Source organism: Delphinapterus leucas, chromosome 13, assembly GCF_059928025.1.
Source record: "Delphinapterus leucas isolate spDelLeu-1000000601 "Yukka" chromosome 13, BTC_Dleu_Yukka2, whole genome shotgun sequence".
Classification (NCBI taxonomy): Eukaryota; Metazoa; Chordata; class Mammalia; order Artiodactyla; family Monodontidae; genus Delphinapterus; species Delphinapterus leucas.
Genome location: NC_143141.1, coordinates 13,937,028 through 13,955,972, shown reverse-complemented (window position 1 = coordinate 13,955,972; position 18,945 = coordinate 13,937,028). Strand labels below are relative to the sequence as shown.

Here is an 18,945-nt window from a genome sequence, read left to right as displayed (position 1 = left end):
ACGTGTGTGATCGCCTCCTGCCCTGGGAGGTCAGAACAGGATCTTCACTCCATGTGACTCCAGATGAGGCAACTGAGGCTCAGAGAACTCAGGATGCTCAGGAGGGTCCCACGGGAGTGGTGGTGGAGCAGGACCCTAACTCCAGTCACTTCCTTCCTTTCTGAGTGGTTATTGACAGCAGCCTCCTGTGTACTCCAGGGCCAGCTGGACCTGAAGTCGCCAAGACCCAGGCCCTATCCTCAAGGGCACACACTTGTGCGGGTGAAGGAAAGTTAACTGACAGTGACACATAGTCTGATGCTGAGGAAGGTGAGCTGGGGCGCCAGCCTGGACCGGGGGCAAAGCGAGACCTTGACCTTCAGAGTCTGGAAGAGCTGAGAAGATTAGGGTGCTCTCTCTACCCCCACCCCCACCCCCAATGTATAATTTCTGTTAAAATAACACTGAAATGGGGAGTTAGCAGAAGATCAACAAAGATGCCCGCCCACTTGGAAGCTGTGTGTGTGTGTGAGTGTGTGTGCCCCCTCACCCTGCTCTCCCCTCCTGCTGTGCGGTGCCCTGCAGCTCTGTCTGCCGGTGGTGCAGTCAAGGTCTGGGCAGGGACACTTCTCAGGGTGATCTTGCTGTTCAAGTGCAGGTTAGCAGAGGAAGCAGGGAGTGGGAAGGTGGGGGAGGAGGAGAGCTGGGTATGTGAGGGCCTGCGGGGCAGAGGGAACATGGGGAGGGTGGTGGGAGAAGGTCACAATATCAACAAGGACCTAGACCCGCAGGCAGGCCGTGTGGGTCACCCTAAAAGCCTGGAGTTTACCAAAGAGGGGATGGAGTGTCCTTGGAGTTCTAAAGAAGGCCATGGGGCAGGGATACTTTCAGCATGCAAAGCCAATCTCCTTTCCAACCTATTCCTGCCTCAGCTCCCTTACCCATCGCTGGGGACCGGCACTGCTGAGCTGGGCTCAGAGTTCAAGGGGCTGCTCCTACAGCCCAGCCAGAGGCCAGAGTCTCCCTCCATATTTCCTAACCAGGAGCAACCGCTGAGGTCTGAGCGTACCCAGGGCAGACCTGGGGAGAACACACTTTAGTGTGAGCTTTTTTCTTTTTGAAGTGAAATTCACAAAACACAAAGTTACCATTTAAAAACGGATATAATCCAGTGGTAGTTAGTACTTTCATGATGTTGTCCAGCCACCGCCTCTATCTAATTCCAAATCATTTTCATCTCCCCAAAGGAAATCTCTGTCCCAATTAAGCAGTCTCTCCTTATTGCTCCCTTCCCCCCTCCAACCCCTGGTAACCACTAATCTTCATTTTCTCTCTATTGATTTACATATTCCGAATATTTCGCATAAACAGAATCGTACAATATGTGGATTTTTGTGTTTGGCTTCTTTCACTTGCAGTAATGATTTTGAGGTTCATCCATTTTGTAGCATGTATCAGTACTTCATTCCTTTTTTATGGCTGAGTAATATTCTGTTGTACATATATACAACATTACGTTTATCCCCTCATCTATTAATGGACATTTGGGTTGTTTCTACTTATTTGGCTATTGTCAATAATGCTGCTATAAACTTTCTTGTGTAAGTATGTATGGAGTACTTGTTTTCAGCTCTTTTGGGTCTATACCTGGGAGTATAATTGCTAGGTTCTATGGTAATTCTGTGTTTAACTTTTTGAGGAGCTGCCAAACTGTTTCTATAGCAGCTGTGCCATTTTACATTTCCACCAACAGTGTATGAGGGCTCCAGTTTCCCCACATCCTCACTGACACCTGTTACTTTCTGTTCTTTTTTATTTATTTATTTTTAATATATCCATCCCAGTGGCTGTGAGGTAGTATCTTATTGTGGTTTATTTTTGTTTTTATTGTGGTACGTGGGCCTCTCACTGTTGTGGCCTCTCACATTGCGGAGCATAGGCTCCAGACGCGCAGGCTCAGCGGCCATGGCTCACGGGCCCAGCCGCTCCACGGCACGTGGGATCTTCCCAGGCCGGGGCACGAGCCCACGTCCCCTGCATCGGCAGGCGGACTCTCAACCACTGTGCCACCAGGGAAGCCCCCTTATTGTGGTTTTGATTTGCATTTTCTTAATGGCTAATGATGTTAAACATCTTTTCATATGCTTCTTGGCTATTTGTATTTCTTATTTGTGTGTCTCTTCAAATCCTTTGCTCATCAAAAAGATTAGGTTGTCTTTTTGTTGTTGAATTATAAGAACTCTTTATATATTCTGGATACCAGGCCCTTCTCTGATATATGATTTGCAACTATTTTCTCCCATACAGCTGCTTGTCTTTTCACTTTGTTAATAATATCCTTTGATGCACACAACTTTCTAATTTTGATGAAGTCCAATATTTCTATTTTTCTCTTGCTGCTCATGCTTTTGGTGTCATATTTCAAAATCAATTGCTAAATCCAGGGTCATGAAGATCTACCCTGATGTTTTCTTCTAAGAGTTTTATAGTTTTAGCTCTTATAATTCAGTTATTGATCCACTTTGAGTTTACGTTTATACATGGTGTGAGGTAGGGGTCCAACTTCATCCTTTTGCATGTGGATATCAAGTTGTTCTGGCATCATTTGTTGAAGAAACTATTCTACCCCCATTGAATAGTCTTAGTATGCTTGTTGAAAGTCAGTTGACCACAGAGGTATGGGCTTATTTCTAGACTCTCAATTCTATTTCATTGATGTATATGTCCGTCCTTATGCCAGCAACACATCATTTTGATCACTGTAGTGTGATAGTCAAGTTTATGTCAACTTGACTAGGCCACGGATGCCCAGATATCTGTTTAAACATCACTTCTGGGTGTGTCTGTGAGATTGTTTCTAGAAGAGAGTAGCATTTGAATTAGTGGACTGCTTAAAGCAGATGGTCCAACTTAGTGTGGGTGAGTAACATCCAATGTGTTGAGGGCCTGAATAGAACAAAAAGGTGAAGGAAAGTTGGATTTGCCCTCCTTCTGCCTGTTTGCCTGAGATGGGACATTGATCTTCTCTTGCCCTTAGCACTCCTGGTTCTCAGGTCTTTGAACTAGAACTGGAATCTACACCTTTGGCTCTCAGGCCTTTGAACAACAAAACCCAGGCTTTTTTGGGTCTCCAGCTTACAGACAGAAGTTCATGAGACTTCTCAGCCATCATGCTTGAGACAGCCAATACCTTTAATAAATCATATATATCTATCTATATCTATATCTATACCTCTTATTGGTTCTCTTTCTCTGAAGAGCCCTGATTAATACATATAATATTGTAGTAAGTTTTAAAATGGAGAAGTGTGAGTTGTCCAACTCTGTTCTTTTAAAATATTGTTTTAACTATCTGGGGCCCCTTATATTTCCATGTGAATTTAAGAGTCAGCTTTTCCATTTCTGCAAAAAAAGCTGTTGAAACTTTAATAGGAATTGCATTGAATTTGTAGATTGCTTTGGGTAGTATTGCCATCTTAACAATATTATGTTTTCCAACCCATGAACATAGAATTTCTTTCCATTTATTTAGGTCTTCTCTAATTTCCTCTAGCAATTTTTTTTTTCTTGATTTCAGTGTACAAGTCTTTCACCTTTTTGGTTAAACTTATTCTTTGGTATTTTATTCTTTTGGATGCTATTGCAAATTGAATTGTTTTCTTAATTTCCTTTTTAGATTGCTCACTGCTGGTGTATAGAAACACAACTGATTTTTGTGTATTGATCTTGTACCATGCAACTTTGCTTAATGTTTATTAGCTCTAGTAGTTTTTCTGTGTGTGTGGATTCTTTGAGATTTTCTTCATATAGGATCATGCCATCTCAGAATAGAGATAGTTTTACTTCTTCCTTTCCAATTTGGATGCCTTTATTTCTTTTTCTTATCTAATTGCTTTGGTAAAACTACCAGTATAATGTGGAATAGCAATGGTGAAAGCAAATAACTTTGTTTCAGTTTTGATCTTAGGGGAAAAGCTTTGAGTCTTTCACCATCGAGTGTAATGTTGGCTATGGTTTTGCTGTACACATAAGTGTATACTATCGTGTTGAAGAAGTTCCCATCTATTGCTAATTTTCTGAGTGTTTTTTATGATGAAAGGTTATTGGATTTTCTCAAATGCTTTTTCTGCTTCAAGTGAGGTGATTCTGTGGGTTTTCCCCCCTTTGTTCTATAATGTGGAATAGCAATGGTGAAAGCAAATAACTTTGTTTCAGTTTTGATCTTAGGGGAAAAGCTTTCAGTCTTTCACCATCGAGTGTAATGTTGGCTATGGTTTTGCTGTACACATAAGTGTATACTATCGTGTTGAAGAAGTTCCCATCTATTGCTAATTTTCTGAGTGTTTTTTATGATGAAAGGTTATTGGATTTTCTCAAATGCTTTTTCTGCTTCAAGTGAGGTGATTCTGTGGGTTTTTCCCCCCTTTGTTCTGTTAATGTGGTGTATTACATTGATTAATTTTCTTATGTTGAATGGTCCCTGCATTCCTAGAACAAATCCCACTTGGTCACAATGTGTAATCTTTTTAATATGCAGTTGGGTTTCGTTTGCTAGTATTTTGTTGAGGATTTTTGTATCTATATTCTTAAGGGATATTGGTCTCTAGTGTGACCTTTGTACAAGATTGACCACTGAGCTGCTTTGGCCTGTGAATGCTTTTAGAGCTGTAGCCATTCCTGTGCTGTAGTCAATGCAGCAGAGGCATTAATGACTGTAAATCATCTAAGCTGAACCACGTTTCCAGTTTTACTCTCCAGCCTCTGCAGGCTGTGCTGATCTAGAAGAGCTTTCTTGCCCTCATGCCATTCATTCAACAAACACGTAGAGGGAGCCATCTAACCCTGTGCTCAGCCCAGGGAAATCAAGGTGTATGAGAGCCAGTTCCTGCCCTTCAGGAGCTGCGTCTCCTGCCTGACACAGACGTGTTGCCAGACAATTACAATTGCAGTCAGTTCAAGCTCCACATCACCCATGAACTCCCATGCTAAAATCCACAGTCCTGATACTTACCTGCCCTGAGTCCTCTGTCCCTGATCCTTCTGTACCCGTCATTCTCAGTGGGTGGTTGCAGGGAAGGGAGGCAAGTGTGGTGTTGGGAAAGCAGGGGCCCCTTCTAGCCCTGCCACTCACCATCTGGGTAACTCGGGTACATTTACTCAACTCTTTGAGCCCCAGTTTTCTCAATTGTATACTGGAAAAAATGATCCTAACATTGCGGGGGACAGTGATGCAGACACGTGAACTTTCTAGTAAAGAACTTTCAAGTTAAGGGGCTCAGATGATGTGAAGTGCATCTGAAACAGCCTGAAACAGGTTATTGCTTCCTGATGAAACACAACTAGCCCAGACACTCCTAGAAAGCCCAAGCCATTCAGCCTAAAAACTTTCCCAACCTCCAGACACAGCTTTAGATATACTAACTATTCATAACCAGATTGCACCCTCCCCAAATTATTCCTTATTTGAATCTTTACCTTATACCTCAACATGTCAGCCTGTATTTGAAACATATAAGGCGTGGTTTAGGCTGGTGTTTCCCTCCCTGTCGTTATTCACCCCTCACCTTTATTTTTCCAGATTTATGTATTCCAGGATGGCATTTTCTTTAAATCGACCTAAAAAGAAAAGCTCAAGTAAATTAATTTTTTTTAAAGTCTAATAACAAGTGCCATAAATGGAAAGTAACTGTTACATACATGCAAACAAAAGCTGAAGTCAGCAGGGGAGGTTAACAGCCCTAGAGAGGGGTGTAAAGACACATTAGCACTGAATGGAGCCTCTCTCCTTGCACAAGGAGCGGAGGAGAGCTGTGAACCGCCTTCTCCCTGTGTCATTCAATGTTGTTTGATGCTGTGTTTGTGCATTGCCTAAAGTAGCATTCGGAAACAAAGGTGGGAAGAGCACTGGGTCAGGTCTCAGAGGATCTGGGTTGGAATTGTTGCTTGGTTCTTCCAGCCCCTGAGGTCTTGAGTTCCTCCTTTGATAAATGGAGGTAAGATACCAGCCTTGTTTGTCTCACTGGGTTGTCTTCAGGGACAAAGGAAATCAGGGACTCGATTTCTAAATTTTTGTTCAGTTGAACTTGAAGGCTAAGCCGGGCATTCTCAGAGGAGCAGAAACCTCTGGGAAGGGGGCACATTTCGTAGATTTATGGGGGCCTATGTTGATCGTCTGTGTTTGGGGTAGGGAGAGGGAACTACCGACATTTAGTGGATGGGGACTAAGGATGCCAGATGTTCTACAAATGTGGGATGATACCAAACAGCAAACAATGGACACTCCAACAACCTGCAAGACTCTCAAAGTCCAACCGGACCCACATCCAGGGGGGTTACCTGCTCATCGTGACCCAATCCCAGAAATGAGCTCTATTATATATACCTCCACAAAGCCTTCCTTCCTACTTTCCTTCTTTGTATCTCACTTGTATTTCATTCTCTGCTTTATCTCAGTGCCTAGAACAATGACAGGAATTCAGTATTTGTTAACTACATGAATAGATAAATGCCTATTTTCCTATTAGGTTGTTCATATTTTCTTATTAAATGGTAGAAGCTATTTGTCTATTAGGATTATATCATTCAGGGCCAGATCAAGAGACAAACCATACCAGTAATTTAAACAGAGAAAATTAGATATAAAGAATTTTTAACTAATAAAAGGTGGTTAACAACCAAAAGGGGTATAAAAAAACTACAGCAGGCAGACTTCCCTGGTGGTCCAGTGGTTAAGACTCCACACTTCTACTGCAGGGGGCATGGGTTCGACCCCTGATGGGGGAACTAAGGTCTCACGTGGTACGGCCAAAAAATAAGAAAAAAAAAAAAAAGACTGAGATAGGGATTGGCGAGCTTTTCGTGTAAAGGGCCAGGTGGTGAATAGTTTAGGTTTTGTGGAATAAGAGGCACAATCAAGGATATTATGTAGGTACTTATATGACAACACAGAAAACAAATTTCCACAATCTTTGTATTGATGAAATTAAAACTATAATAATAATTGAGTATAAGCTTTGTAACCAAGTTCTTTAATGAGAAGAATGGGATCCACTGTTTGGGGATAACATTTTGCTTCTTTGGGGTTCCAGTGTGAAAACGGTTCTTTGATGAAGGGCTGTACACGAAACAGGCAGAGGGCTGGATCTGGCCTGCAGGCTGAAGGTTGCCCACCCTTGACGGTTAAGGGAGGGTGAACAGCGGAGAGAAACTTGGAAAAGGGCCTCCCATGACTGAGGTTCAGAGCTCTGCAGAGAGAACATAGATCTCTCAGGTCACACAGCCCCCCAGTGACAAAGAAATATGTCAGAGGGCTTGGGCTGCCGCTAGATCAAACACACGCAAAGGCAAGAGTTGCTGCCCGGGAAAACTGGCAAACCTGGGAAAAGGAAGAAAGTCCCTCCAGCTCCCAGTTTATGGTGTCCCTCCAGCGCCCTCTACTGGCAGAGACTAACTAGCCGGCTGGCAAAGGAGACACGTTTACAGGGCCCAGTTTCACAAAGCGGAGCAAAGAAGCTGCTAGGAGCTAAGAGGCAATCATTTGATCACGGGCACAAGAGATATTAGTAGAGAGTGTTGCAAATATTTCTTCCCAATCTGTTTCTTACCTTTAAAATATCTATTTATTGGAAAGGTAGTAGTCTCATACAGTACAAAATTCAAAATAGAAATGTACACTTTGAAAAGTTAGTCTATCAGCTACCTCTGTCTACCCGCTTCCCCCAGCTCAGTTCTTGCCCCCAGAGCCCAGTTACCAGTGTTTCGTGTATCTTTCTGGAGCTGCTCAATGCATATGCACAATGCATATCTTTTCATTTCTGTTTTAAAGAAAATGTACCACAAAATCTTCTGTTATATGCAGAGTTTAAGTGTTTTTGCAAATACACGTATTTTTTTTTCTCCTTTTTAAAAAATTTTTTTTTTTTGCGGTACGTGGGCCTCTCACTGTTGTGGCCTCTCCCGTTGCGGAGCACAGGCTCCGGACGCGCAGGCTCAGCGGCCATGCCTCACGGGCCCAGCTGCTCCGCGGCATGTGGGATCTTCCCGGACCGGGGCGCGAACCCGTGTCCCCCACATTGGCAGGCAGACTCTCAACCACTGCACCACCAGGGAAGCCCTATTTTTTTCTTCTTTTATGGCCCCTGGCTAACGTGTCTTGTTCAGGAAAGCCATTCATATTCCAAGATTGAAAACAATTTTCCTCTATTTTCTTCTAATACTTTTCTATTTTGGTTTTAAATTGACATCTTTAAACCAACTGGGTTTTTATATTTGAACAGAGTCTGAGGTGGGGATCTAATTTTATTTTCTTTGAAGTATGGCTATTGAATTGCTTCAATACCATTTAATCCAGCCTTTCCAATGGATCCAAATCATTTCATATCAAGGTCCCAGATCTCCAGCATCAGTAACAACCACCGAGGACAGCTTCATCCCACAAGTCCCACTCGTGGGTGCTATGTTTGCCAGGATGCTTCTTCTCTCTCCTGGACCTTCTTCCCTCCTTCATGAGGTCCCAATCATGGGTGCTCTTCTTTCTGTACTTGCACTTCTCTGTGCTTCCTGGCACCACTCTGGCCTTCCTCCTGTTCTCCTTGTGGGTCTCTTCATCCTCTTCATCCCTGTGGTGCTTCCTCTTCCACGATACCTGCTCCTCATTGCCAAGTCCTCCTCCCTTCTCCCTGGACCTTCCCGTCCAGCGTCCGTCTTGATCTCCTGCCTGATGGACGCCGGTGTGGTCCTCTGAGAAGCAGCTGGCCTCTTCTCTGTGTTGTGCTGTGTGTGGGCCAGTGGTCATTCCTCGCACAGGTGGGCTTGGAAACCACCGGATATTGAAGAAATGGTCGTGTTTTTTCTGACAGTGATTTACAGGTTCCAGTCTTTGCCGGAAGTGATGAACATTGGACAGTATGGGTAAGTGGCTTTCCACTGTTTTCGGCCTTTTGTAGGAACGGGGGGACTTGTGGGGTCTCCAGAAGGCGAATCTCTGCTCCAGCATTGGAGGTCTGGGTGCAGTGTGGTCCTTTTCTCTGTACACAGAGTCTTCCGTCCCCTTTCTAAAGCAAACCTCTGGTTGTAATCCTCTGGCTCTTTGCTTTCTAGTATAATCCTGAAGTTCATGTTGAAAAGAGTCAGAAGTCTTAGAATTTTCCACTATATTGACTATGGATGAAACTCGGCCAAGGAAGATGAAGAAGAAACTTTCTGTTAATTGTTTTGCTATAAATGTATGCTTTTTGCAAAGATCAGGTTCTCCAGTTTCTAGTGGAGATTATATTATAATCATGTGCTGTAAATGCCATGTAGCCATTGATGTTGAAAATATATGGTTTTGAAGCAAACAACCCAATCGAAAAACGGGCAGAAGACCTTAATAGACATTTCTCCAAAGAAGACATACAGATGGCCAGTAGGCACATGAAAAGATGCTCGACATCACTAATTATTAGAGAAATGCAAATCACAACTACAATGAGGTACCACCTCACACTGGTCAGGATGGCCATCATCAAAAAATCTACAAACAACAAATGCTGGAGAGGGTGTGGAGAAAAGGGAACCCTCCTACACTGTTAGTGGGGGAATGTAAGTTGGTGCAGCCACTATGGAAAACAGTACGGAGGTTCCTCAAAAAACGAAAAATAGAGTTACCATATGATCCAGCAATCCCAGTCCTGGGCAAATACCCGGACAAAACTGTAACTCAAAAAGATACATGCACCCCCTATGTTCATAGCAGCACAATTCACAATAGCCCAAACATGGAAACAAACTAAATGTCCATCGACAGATGAATGGATGAAGAAGATGTGATACATATATACAATGGAATACTACTCAGTCATAAAAAAGAACAAAATAATGCCATTTGCAGCAACATGGGTGCAACTAGAAATTATTACACTCAGAGAAGTAGGTCAGGAAGAGAAAGACAAATACTATATGATATTATATGTGGAATCTGAAATATGGCACAAATGAACATATCTACAAAAACGGAAACAGACTCACAGACATAGAGATCAGACCTGTGGTTGCCAAGGGGGAGGAGGGGAAGGAGAGGGATGGACTGGGAATTTGGGGTTGGTAGATACACACCATTACATTTCGAATGCATAAACAATAAGGTCCTACTGTATAGCGCAGGGAGCTATATCCAATCTCTTGGGATAAACCAAGACTATTAAAGAATATTAAAAAAGGAATGTATATATGTATAAAACTGAGTCACTTTGCTGTACAGCAGAGATTGGCACAATACTGTAAATGAACTATACTTCGATACAAAAATATATGATTTTGACATAGACTGAGAATCATAAAATATAATGGACTAAGAAAATGAGTCTTAAAATACTGTGTAAATTTGAGGATCTGGAAATATATCATTAATATCTAAAATTTATCAGTGGTTATTGCTAGGTTTGGGGATTATAGATGGTTTTAGTCTTTCTACTTAATTGTACTTCATGGGGTTTTTGCCATAAATAATATAACGTGTAATAAAAATAAGAAAGTCAAGTCATTTTAAGAAAATAGAGAGAACATCAGGCAAATAAATTAAACTAAAATTATTTGTAAATTCTACAGAAACAGAACTGGCTAGTCCCTGTGCTTATGTGCCAAGAAAGAAATAATAGGGATCATCATACATTTTCTCTCTCTCTCTCTTTCACACACACACACACACACACACACACACACTGTGTATGTATACACACACACAGGTATACTTTCATCTCATAGCTGGGGTTCAAGAACAGAGGACGATGCCACGTATTGTGATTAAAATCTGGACCTATTATTACTCCTATTTTACAGATGAGGAAACCGAGTTAGAGTTTAAATAACTTAGTTAAGATCACACAGCCAGAAGGTGGAAGAGCCAAGATTTGAACCCAGGCAGAGGGTCCACAGCCTGCTCACTTAACCAGTCCAATATTGGTACCAACCTTCTAGGTGTCATGAGGACTCAAAGAGTGACGGGTACAGAGCAACTGGGCAGTGCCTGTCAGTTATGCATATTCTCATTAGGGTGCTGGAATGACAGCCAGCAGCATTGAATGTGTTACTGGTGGCCTATTCTGAGAACTTTTCTGTTATACTTTAGTGTTTTTATCTCTCCAGTTAATTAAAATAAATACCTGTTTGTGCTGAATGTAAAAAGTCACAGCAGCAACATACACTTTAAAATTAAACTCCGCTGATTTCACTCTCCGGAGATAACTACTGGACATATTACTGCGTTACTTCAGACTGAAACTCTGTTCAACCAGGCGTGAGGTCAGATCGTACATTCTGGGGCGCAACATAGCTTTTCTTCCCGAGCAATATATTCAGACCCATTTTCTGTTTCAGTGCACAAAGGCTCTACCTTACCTTTAAGAGAGCTGCTTGGTGTGACAGAACAGGTGTGGACCATGATTCACCCCCCGCGCCGTGCTGCTGCGAGGCTTGCGGGCATCTTATTTCCCCAACCAGGGATCGATCCTGGGCCCTCTGCTGTGAAAGTGCTGAGTCCTAAACACTGGACCACCAGGGAATTCCCACCCCACTTCCCCCTCCCCTTTTCTCCCCATGATTCTTTAAAAAAAATCATATCTCTGCAAATTTAGGTGCTCCTAGTTTTTAGCTAGGGCCAACAAAGCAGCTGTGTTTTGCAGACACCCAGAGACCTGGTCGGTAGGGTACAGTAGGGTGCTGGCCCAGAGGGGGCGCTGCGGGCTAGGGCCCTCGTCCTTGGAAAGGATCTGCTCCTGAAACACTACTGGCCAGGAGAGAAACCCCCTCCCCTAAATAGAATCTGAAGTGAGGACGAATTTAACAGCAGAGAGGTTCAGTTTTTTGTGAAGGGTTCAGATTGATACCGGATTCTGGCGAAGTGAAATGTAATTTCAGAGAGGCCTCCGGTCACTTCCTCAGCATATGGAAGAATGAGGAAGAGTGAAAATGTGGACAGTGACGATCTGTTAGTTCAGGGTTGGGGGTGAGAGCCCTGGGCATCCAGCCTTCGGGAGGAGGGTGGAATGCAAAGTCCCCCGGAGGACTCGCCTCCCAGGCACGGTGCGGTGCGGGGCTGGGTTCCCGCGCCTTCCGCTTCCGGTCTGCGTGCCTTAGGACAGGTTACAATTGTGGGCAGATGCGGATCTGGAGCCAGGCTGGCCACTTGTGCTGTTGACTTACATCCCTGCCTTATTCTCTCAGGGTCTCAGTTTCCTGTGTGCCGCGAACCCTGGGATGGTGTGATGTTGTATGTTCTCGCCTGCTCATGACGCGTGTTCAGGGAGCACATACCCCGAGCCAGGTGATCTGCTCGGCCCTGGACACATAAGTGAACTAAAGAGACATGTTCTCTGACCTGAGGAAGCTTACAGTGTAGTGTGATGGCCAGAAAATACCCTCCCCCCGCAACGCCCCGTGTCCAAATAGCAAAACAGCCATGACAAGTGCCGGTAAGGAGGGAGAGGAGAGGCTCAGGCCTGTCCACTGGGAGGTGGATGGGAGCGGACAGAGGCAGGGGGAAGCAGGCCCTGCCTACATGGGGCTCGGATATACGCAGAAAATGTAGGCACCATGAGATCCACCAAGCCCGGCCTATGTTACCTACTACGCATCTCTGGAATCTACCCACTGCCCTCCCTCCAAGCTGCCGCCTCCCCAGCCCAAGCCCCGTCTCCTCACCGGCGCCACAGATCAGCCTCCATCCCCTTTCACCCACCCTTGAGTTCTTCTCCAGGAAGCAGCCAGCGAAACCTTCGAAATCTTTTTAAAGTCAATCTGATTACAGCCAGCGCGTTTTCACAGCCGCAGATACCGAGGCCAGACTCCGTATTCATTGTCCTGCGCTATTTCGTACAGGGACTTGAGCACGGGGGTGGGGCTATCCTGGGACCAATTCCCATGGATGCCGAGGGACGACTGGAAGTCTCCTGCAGCCAAGCCCCTCTGTTTCTTATTGCTCTAAATAGTCCTTAGTAAGTCCCCAGGCCATCCACGTCCGACCTCTACCTATTCCTCAGTTTCCAAGTACCAGCCGCAATGGCCACCTCCCTTTTTTCCCCCAGCCTTTATAGAATCCATGCTCCCTCTGGTCTCTACCTGCAACCCCCATCAACTTCTACCTTTCTTCACAGTCTGCTATGTTATTGCTTTCCGGCCTACTTCTCAGCCTCATCTCTGTCCCTCTGGCTTTGTTTTTAGTTGGAATGCTCTATATGAAGACAAACTTGGCCACACTATAGGGTAGGAAGCAAAATTTGCCCCCCAAAATCCAAAAAACAAAAAAACTCACATCCAGTTGAAACCAAACTCTCTAAGGCATTTCCTTCTGCTCAGAGCTGCCATCCCCCCACGGAGATTCCAGTCCACTCTCCTTCAAGGGGACTTCTGGGGAGTTTGGGGGGCTCGCACTGCCTGCAGGCTCTGTCTCCCTCAACTCCATCCCTTCTTCTTTGACTCTGACCAGAACCCCAGGAGACACTCGCCGCTCCCCTGCTTCCCTCACACCGCATGGGCAGCGCCATCAGCAGCAGGTCCAGGCTGCTCTGCTTTCAAAATGCATCCAGGCCACTGTGACCGGTGTGACATGATATCTCATTGTAGTTTTGCAACCTAAGTGTCCATCACTGGATGAATGGATAAAGAAGATGTGGCACATATATACAATGGAATATTACTCAGCCATAAAAAGAAACAAAACTGAGTTATTTGTAGTGAGGTGGATGGACCTAGAGTCTGTCATACAGAGTGAAGTAAGTCAGAAAGAGAAAAACAAATACCGTATGCTAACACATATATATCGAATTTAAGGGAAAAAATGTCATGAAGAACCTAGGGGTAAGACAGAAATAAAGACACAGACCTACTAGAGAATGGACTTGAGAACACGGGGAGGGGGAAGGGTAAGCTGTGACAAAGTGAGAGAGTGGCGTGGACATATATACACTACCAAACGTAAAATAGATAGCTAGTGGGCAGCAGCCTCATAGCACAGGGAGATCAGCTCGGTGCTTTGTGACCACCTAGAGGGGTGGGATAGGGAGGGTGGGAGGGAGGGAGGCGCAAGAGGGAAGAGATATGGGAACATATGTATATGTATAGTTGATTCACTTTGTTATAAAGCAGAAACTAACACACCATTGTAAGGCAATTATACTCCAATAAAGATGTTAAAAAAAAAAAAATGCCTCCAGGATTGGACCACGTCCACGCAAGCTGCTCCTGCCGGGGCCGGACCACATCTCTGCTGAATCACGGCTGTCAGCTCTTAACTGGCCTTCTAGCGCCTGCTTGCTGAGTCTGTTTCTAAACCAGCAGCCAGAATAATTCTTTTTTTTTTTTTTATTTTTTATTTTTGCGGTACGCGGGCCTCTCACTGTTGTGGCCTCTCCCGTGGCGGAGCACAGGCTCCGGACGCGCAGGCTCAGCGGCCATGGCTCACAGGCCCAGACGCTCCGCGGCATGTGGGATCTTCCCGGACCGGGGTACGAACCCGTGTCCCCTGCATCGGCAGGAGGACTCTCAACCACTGCGCCACCAGGGAAGCCCCAGAATAATTCTTTGAATGTAATGTAATCCTGGCTAATATCACTCCTGTGCTCAAAATCCCTCAGGTCTGCTCCTTCACCCAGAAGGAAGCCCAAATCCCCAAGGGTGCCTACAAAGCCCAGCCACTATTGGTTGTCTCACTGTCCTGCGGTGTCTGGTTTCTCTCTGGTGACACTCCCCTTGCTCCTCCTTTGCAGCCACAGTTCCCCCAAGGGACACGCAGGCATACTCTAGCCTCGGGGCCTTTGTACTTCTTCTCTGAGCCAGCAAAGCTCTTTACCTATGTATCCCACGGGAGGACTCTGCTTTCCGATGCCTTAGTTGGAATGTCACCTTCTCACAGTTTTGACTGCCCTTCCCCCAACCCCCCGGGACACCCTAGGCCACTTCCCTGATTTATTTTTCTCCATGGCACTTACCATCACCGAACACAGTGCTTCCAGATATTGTGGGTCTGGGGTGAGGCCTGAGATTCTGCATTTCTACTGCAGTCCCAGGTGATGCTGAATGCTGCATCTGACATACAATTTAATTGAAAAATTTGGTCTATTTTCCATCTTACCACCCTCGAATAGAAAACCCTCACCAAAGGACTTCCCTGGCGGTGAAGACTCTGCTCTTCCACTGCAGGGGGCGCTGTGTTCGATCCCTGGTTGGGGAACAAAGATCCCGCATGCCTTGCGGTGCTCCAAAAAATTAAAAACTTTTTAAAAAATTAAAAAAAAAAAATCCCTCACCAAGCAGATTCCTTATTCACTGCTGTCTCCTCATCATGTCAAATTGTGCTTGACCTAAAGCAGATGCCTAATAAACACTTGCTGAATGAATACAGGAGTGAAGAAGGGCCCTGACCTCTCTCCACACTTCACTTCCACGTATCCAGGTCCCCTGGGAAGCCCAGATCCAAGGAGTCCTAACTGCCTCGGCGGTACTTCTCACCCAGCCTCCTCCTGTTTGCACCTCAAGCCACCATCCCTCCCAACTAGTGCACCCAAGGCCACCAAACAAGAGAGCAAAAGAGCAACACGTTTGGTTCACCTCTTACCTGGAGTCACCACCATGTACTAGTTTGCTGAGAGAAATTTCCACAAACAGATGGAACCTCACTTCCTCTAGCCTACAAGTCTTTGGGGGTGTGTAAGTAGAAGATCTGTGGGCCCACCGAGAGCAGAGTTTCGCCTGCCAAGAACCTCAAAAGGAAAGAAGGAAGTAAAGAAGGAAGGAGCCCTAGCTAGGGGTAGGTTTTACTCAGCTCCAGGAGAAGAATCCCAACTTCTTTGCAGCTCAAACTTCTCTGCCAGGTCCCCTGCGAGCAGGGAAGCTGGGAAGCAGGAAGCCATGCCTCTTTGTCTCAGGCTTTTGAGTTTTAGAACCTCATCATCTCATAGCTCCAGGCTCTCAGGAGAAACAAATCCAATCACAGTTCTTAAGGTGATTTAGGAACACTTAAGCTCATCACCTTGGGATACAGTCTATAACCTAAACCCTATTATTCTATCCTGTTTGAAGAGTTTAGTTTGAAACATTTTAAAAATAAAACATGCCATTCTCAAATTGTAAAATATAGCACACATGCAGAAATGTGCATGAAACAAATCTACAGCACGATGATTTATCACAAAGGAAATGTCTACCAAACCACCGTTCAGGCTGGTAAATAAAACACTGCCTCATCCCAGAAGCCTGGCTCCTTTCCTTCTTAATCTTAACTTCTGCACTTGTCCTTCACTAGGATGATTTTTATGGTAATCTCATCCTTCCTCTTTACAGTTTATCACTTAAATATAAATCTCAAAATATGCTAGTTTTGCCTGGTTAATTTTGTTTGAACTTTATATAAGTGGAATTATATACTTCTTTTGTTCTGAATTTCACCACAGTGCATTCATTTTCATGGCTGTATGGTATTCCCTTCTATGAGAAAAAATACATACATACATACATACATGATCACAGATCATTTATCCATTCATGGGCATCGTGAGTGTTTCCAGTCCAGGGCCATTTTAAACAACACTGTCATGAATATTCTTACGTACATCTCCTGACATACATAAGCCTGCATTCCTATAGACTGTAGGCCCAGCAAAGGAATGTCCACTTTACACGTTATACAGCATGACACATTCAGTTTTATCAGACAGAGTAACACCAAATGTTTTTCAAGTGGCTCTATCAATTTAAATCCTCCCCCAGAAGATTTTGAGTGCTTCACATTCTTTCTAACACTTGGAATGATCTGAACTTAAATTCTGTATCTAATTACAACAATTAAAATCCAATATTTCCATGTTTACAATGATTCTGAGTACCTTTCCTAATATCTGTTGGCCATTTGGAATTTTTCTTTGTCAAGTGCTGGTCGAGGTCTCTGGAACATTCTTCTGTTGCCTTGTTTGCATTTTTCCTTACCTGTATTCTGAAGATGAGCCCTTTGCTGGCTCTATCTGTATGAGATCTCTTACTCTGTGCCTTGCATTTTCATTCTCTTGGCAGTATCTTTTGATGAACAGACGTTCTTCATTATAATGTTGTCAAACTTAGCAATTAAACTATTAGAGTTAGAACTTTTCCTGCGTCATATTTAAGATGTAATTTCCTAACCCTAGACCAGAGTTTCTCCACTTCAGCACTACTGACATTTTGGGTTAGGTAACTTTTAGTTGTAGAGGTTGTCCTGTGCATTGTAGGATGTATGGCAGCATCCCTAGTCTCTACCGGCTAGATGCCAGTAGCAACCATCTACCCCCAGTTTTAACAACCAAAAATGTCTCCAGGGATTGTCAAATGTCCCCTGGGGGGGCAATATTGTCCCTGACTGAGAACCATTGCCATAGATCGTAAAGATATATTCTCATAGGATGTCTTGTAAAAGCGTCATGGATGTATGATTCAACTGGAATCGATTTTTGTCCAAGCTGTGAGGTAGGCATCCTACTTCATTTGTTTTCCCATACAGAGACTGTATTTCCTCAACACAGTTTATTGAGAAGTCTGTCTTCCTCGCTGCTCTGAAGTGCTGCTTTCACTACATTAAAAAAACAAAATTCAACTGAGTAAATTTGAAGATCTAATTGGCTTTATTCAATAATCTGGCAGCTTCCCTTCTAGCAAATAGAAAGGGGCTCTGAGGAGTTGAACAAAATGGAAGGTTTTCATAGACAGAAGGAGGGTGGGACAAGGAAGTTAAGAGTGGATCATTTCAGGCAAGGTCACTGTCCCTTAGAGGAAGGCAGGGGAGTTTAGGCAGGTTACCTCACTGGAGCTGACCAGGTAATTCCAGACGAACTGGTTTAAAATTCCACTCCTGGGAGAGGCTGAAACTGTGATCACGTTAGGTATTAAGTCTCTGTGGGGCTTAGCACAGGTGATTCCATCTTCGGCTTGTTTCTTTGAACAATTATTGACCAAATGTCCATCTGTTCATGGCTCTGCTTCTGGGTTCTGTTGTATCTTTGCACCAATACCACTCTGTCTTAATTACTATCGTTCATAATAAGTCTTAAATAGCTTCCAGAGCAAGTCCTCTCCCTAGCTTTTCCTTATCTGAGTATGTTTGGATTATTCTTGGCATTTTGATTTCCTTAAATCTTAAATTTCGCTCATCAATTTCCAAAAAACACTTGCGATTTTGCTTGGGAGTTACTGAACCTTTAGATCAGTTTGAGAACTGACATCTTTCCAATATTACATCTCTCAACATATGGATGTAGTTTGTGTCTCTACTTATTTGGCTATTCTTTATTATTCTGTATTCCTGTGGACAGACTTTGTCCTCTAAACCTCTCCTGGTCACAGAATCATGAAAGGCCAGAACTTTTTTTTTTTAATTAATTAATTAATTAATCTTATTTTTGGCTGCATTGGGTCTTCATTGCTGCGCGTGGGCTTTCTCTAGTTGTGGTGAGTGGGGCTTACTCTTCGTTGGGGTACACGGACTTCTCACTGCAGTGGCTTCTCTTGTTGCAGAGCATGGGCTCTCGGTGCACTGGCTTCAGTAGTGTGGCTCGTGGGCTCTAGAGCACAGGCTCAGTACTTGTGGCACACGGGCTTAGTTGCTCCTTGGCATGTGGGATCTTCCCGGACCAGGGATCGAACCCGTGTACCCTGGGTTGGCAGGCGGATTCTTAACCACTGCGAAAGGCCAGAACTTTTAAGCCCTGGGCTCAATGTCACCTGTGATACTTGTGGAATCTGTGGGCTTGTGCACTAATTTATGTCAGGCTTCATTTCAAGTAGCTTTGAGGCAGTTCACAAAAATAAGAACTTTATTTGAAGAATGTTTGCAATGGGAGAAACGGGAGAAAGGAAGTTAAGGTGGGTCGGATTCTGACACCAATTCCACCAATCAGTTCACTCCATTCTGACTTTATCTTCTGGGAGATAGCATCAGATCCCACAGGCTAAAGGCTCAGTCCAAAA

At 44.2% G+C, this 18,945-nt stretch overlaps 1 protein-coding gene across 1 annotated transcript; it reads right to left on the bottom strand.

Annotated features, from left to right (window-relative positions):
• Window positions 1-436: 436 nt before the first annotated feature.
• LOC149747691 (lysine-rich coiled-coil protein 1-like) lies at window positions 437-9,247 on the bottom strand (the record flags this gene model as incomplete). Its single annotated transcript, XM_089894205.1, has 1 exon — window positions 437-9,247. A coding segment is annotated over one exon (867 nt), but the record flags the coding sequence as incomplete, so codon positions are not given.
• Between the last annotated feature and the right edge of the window lie 9,698 nt (window positions 9,248-18,945).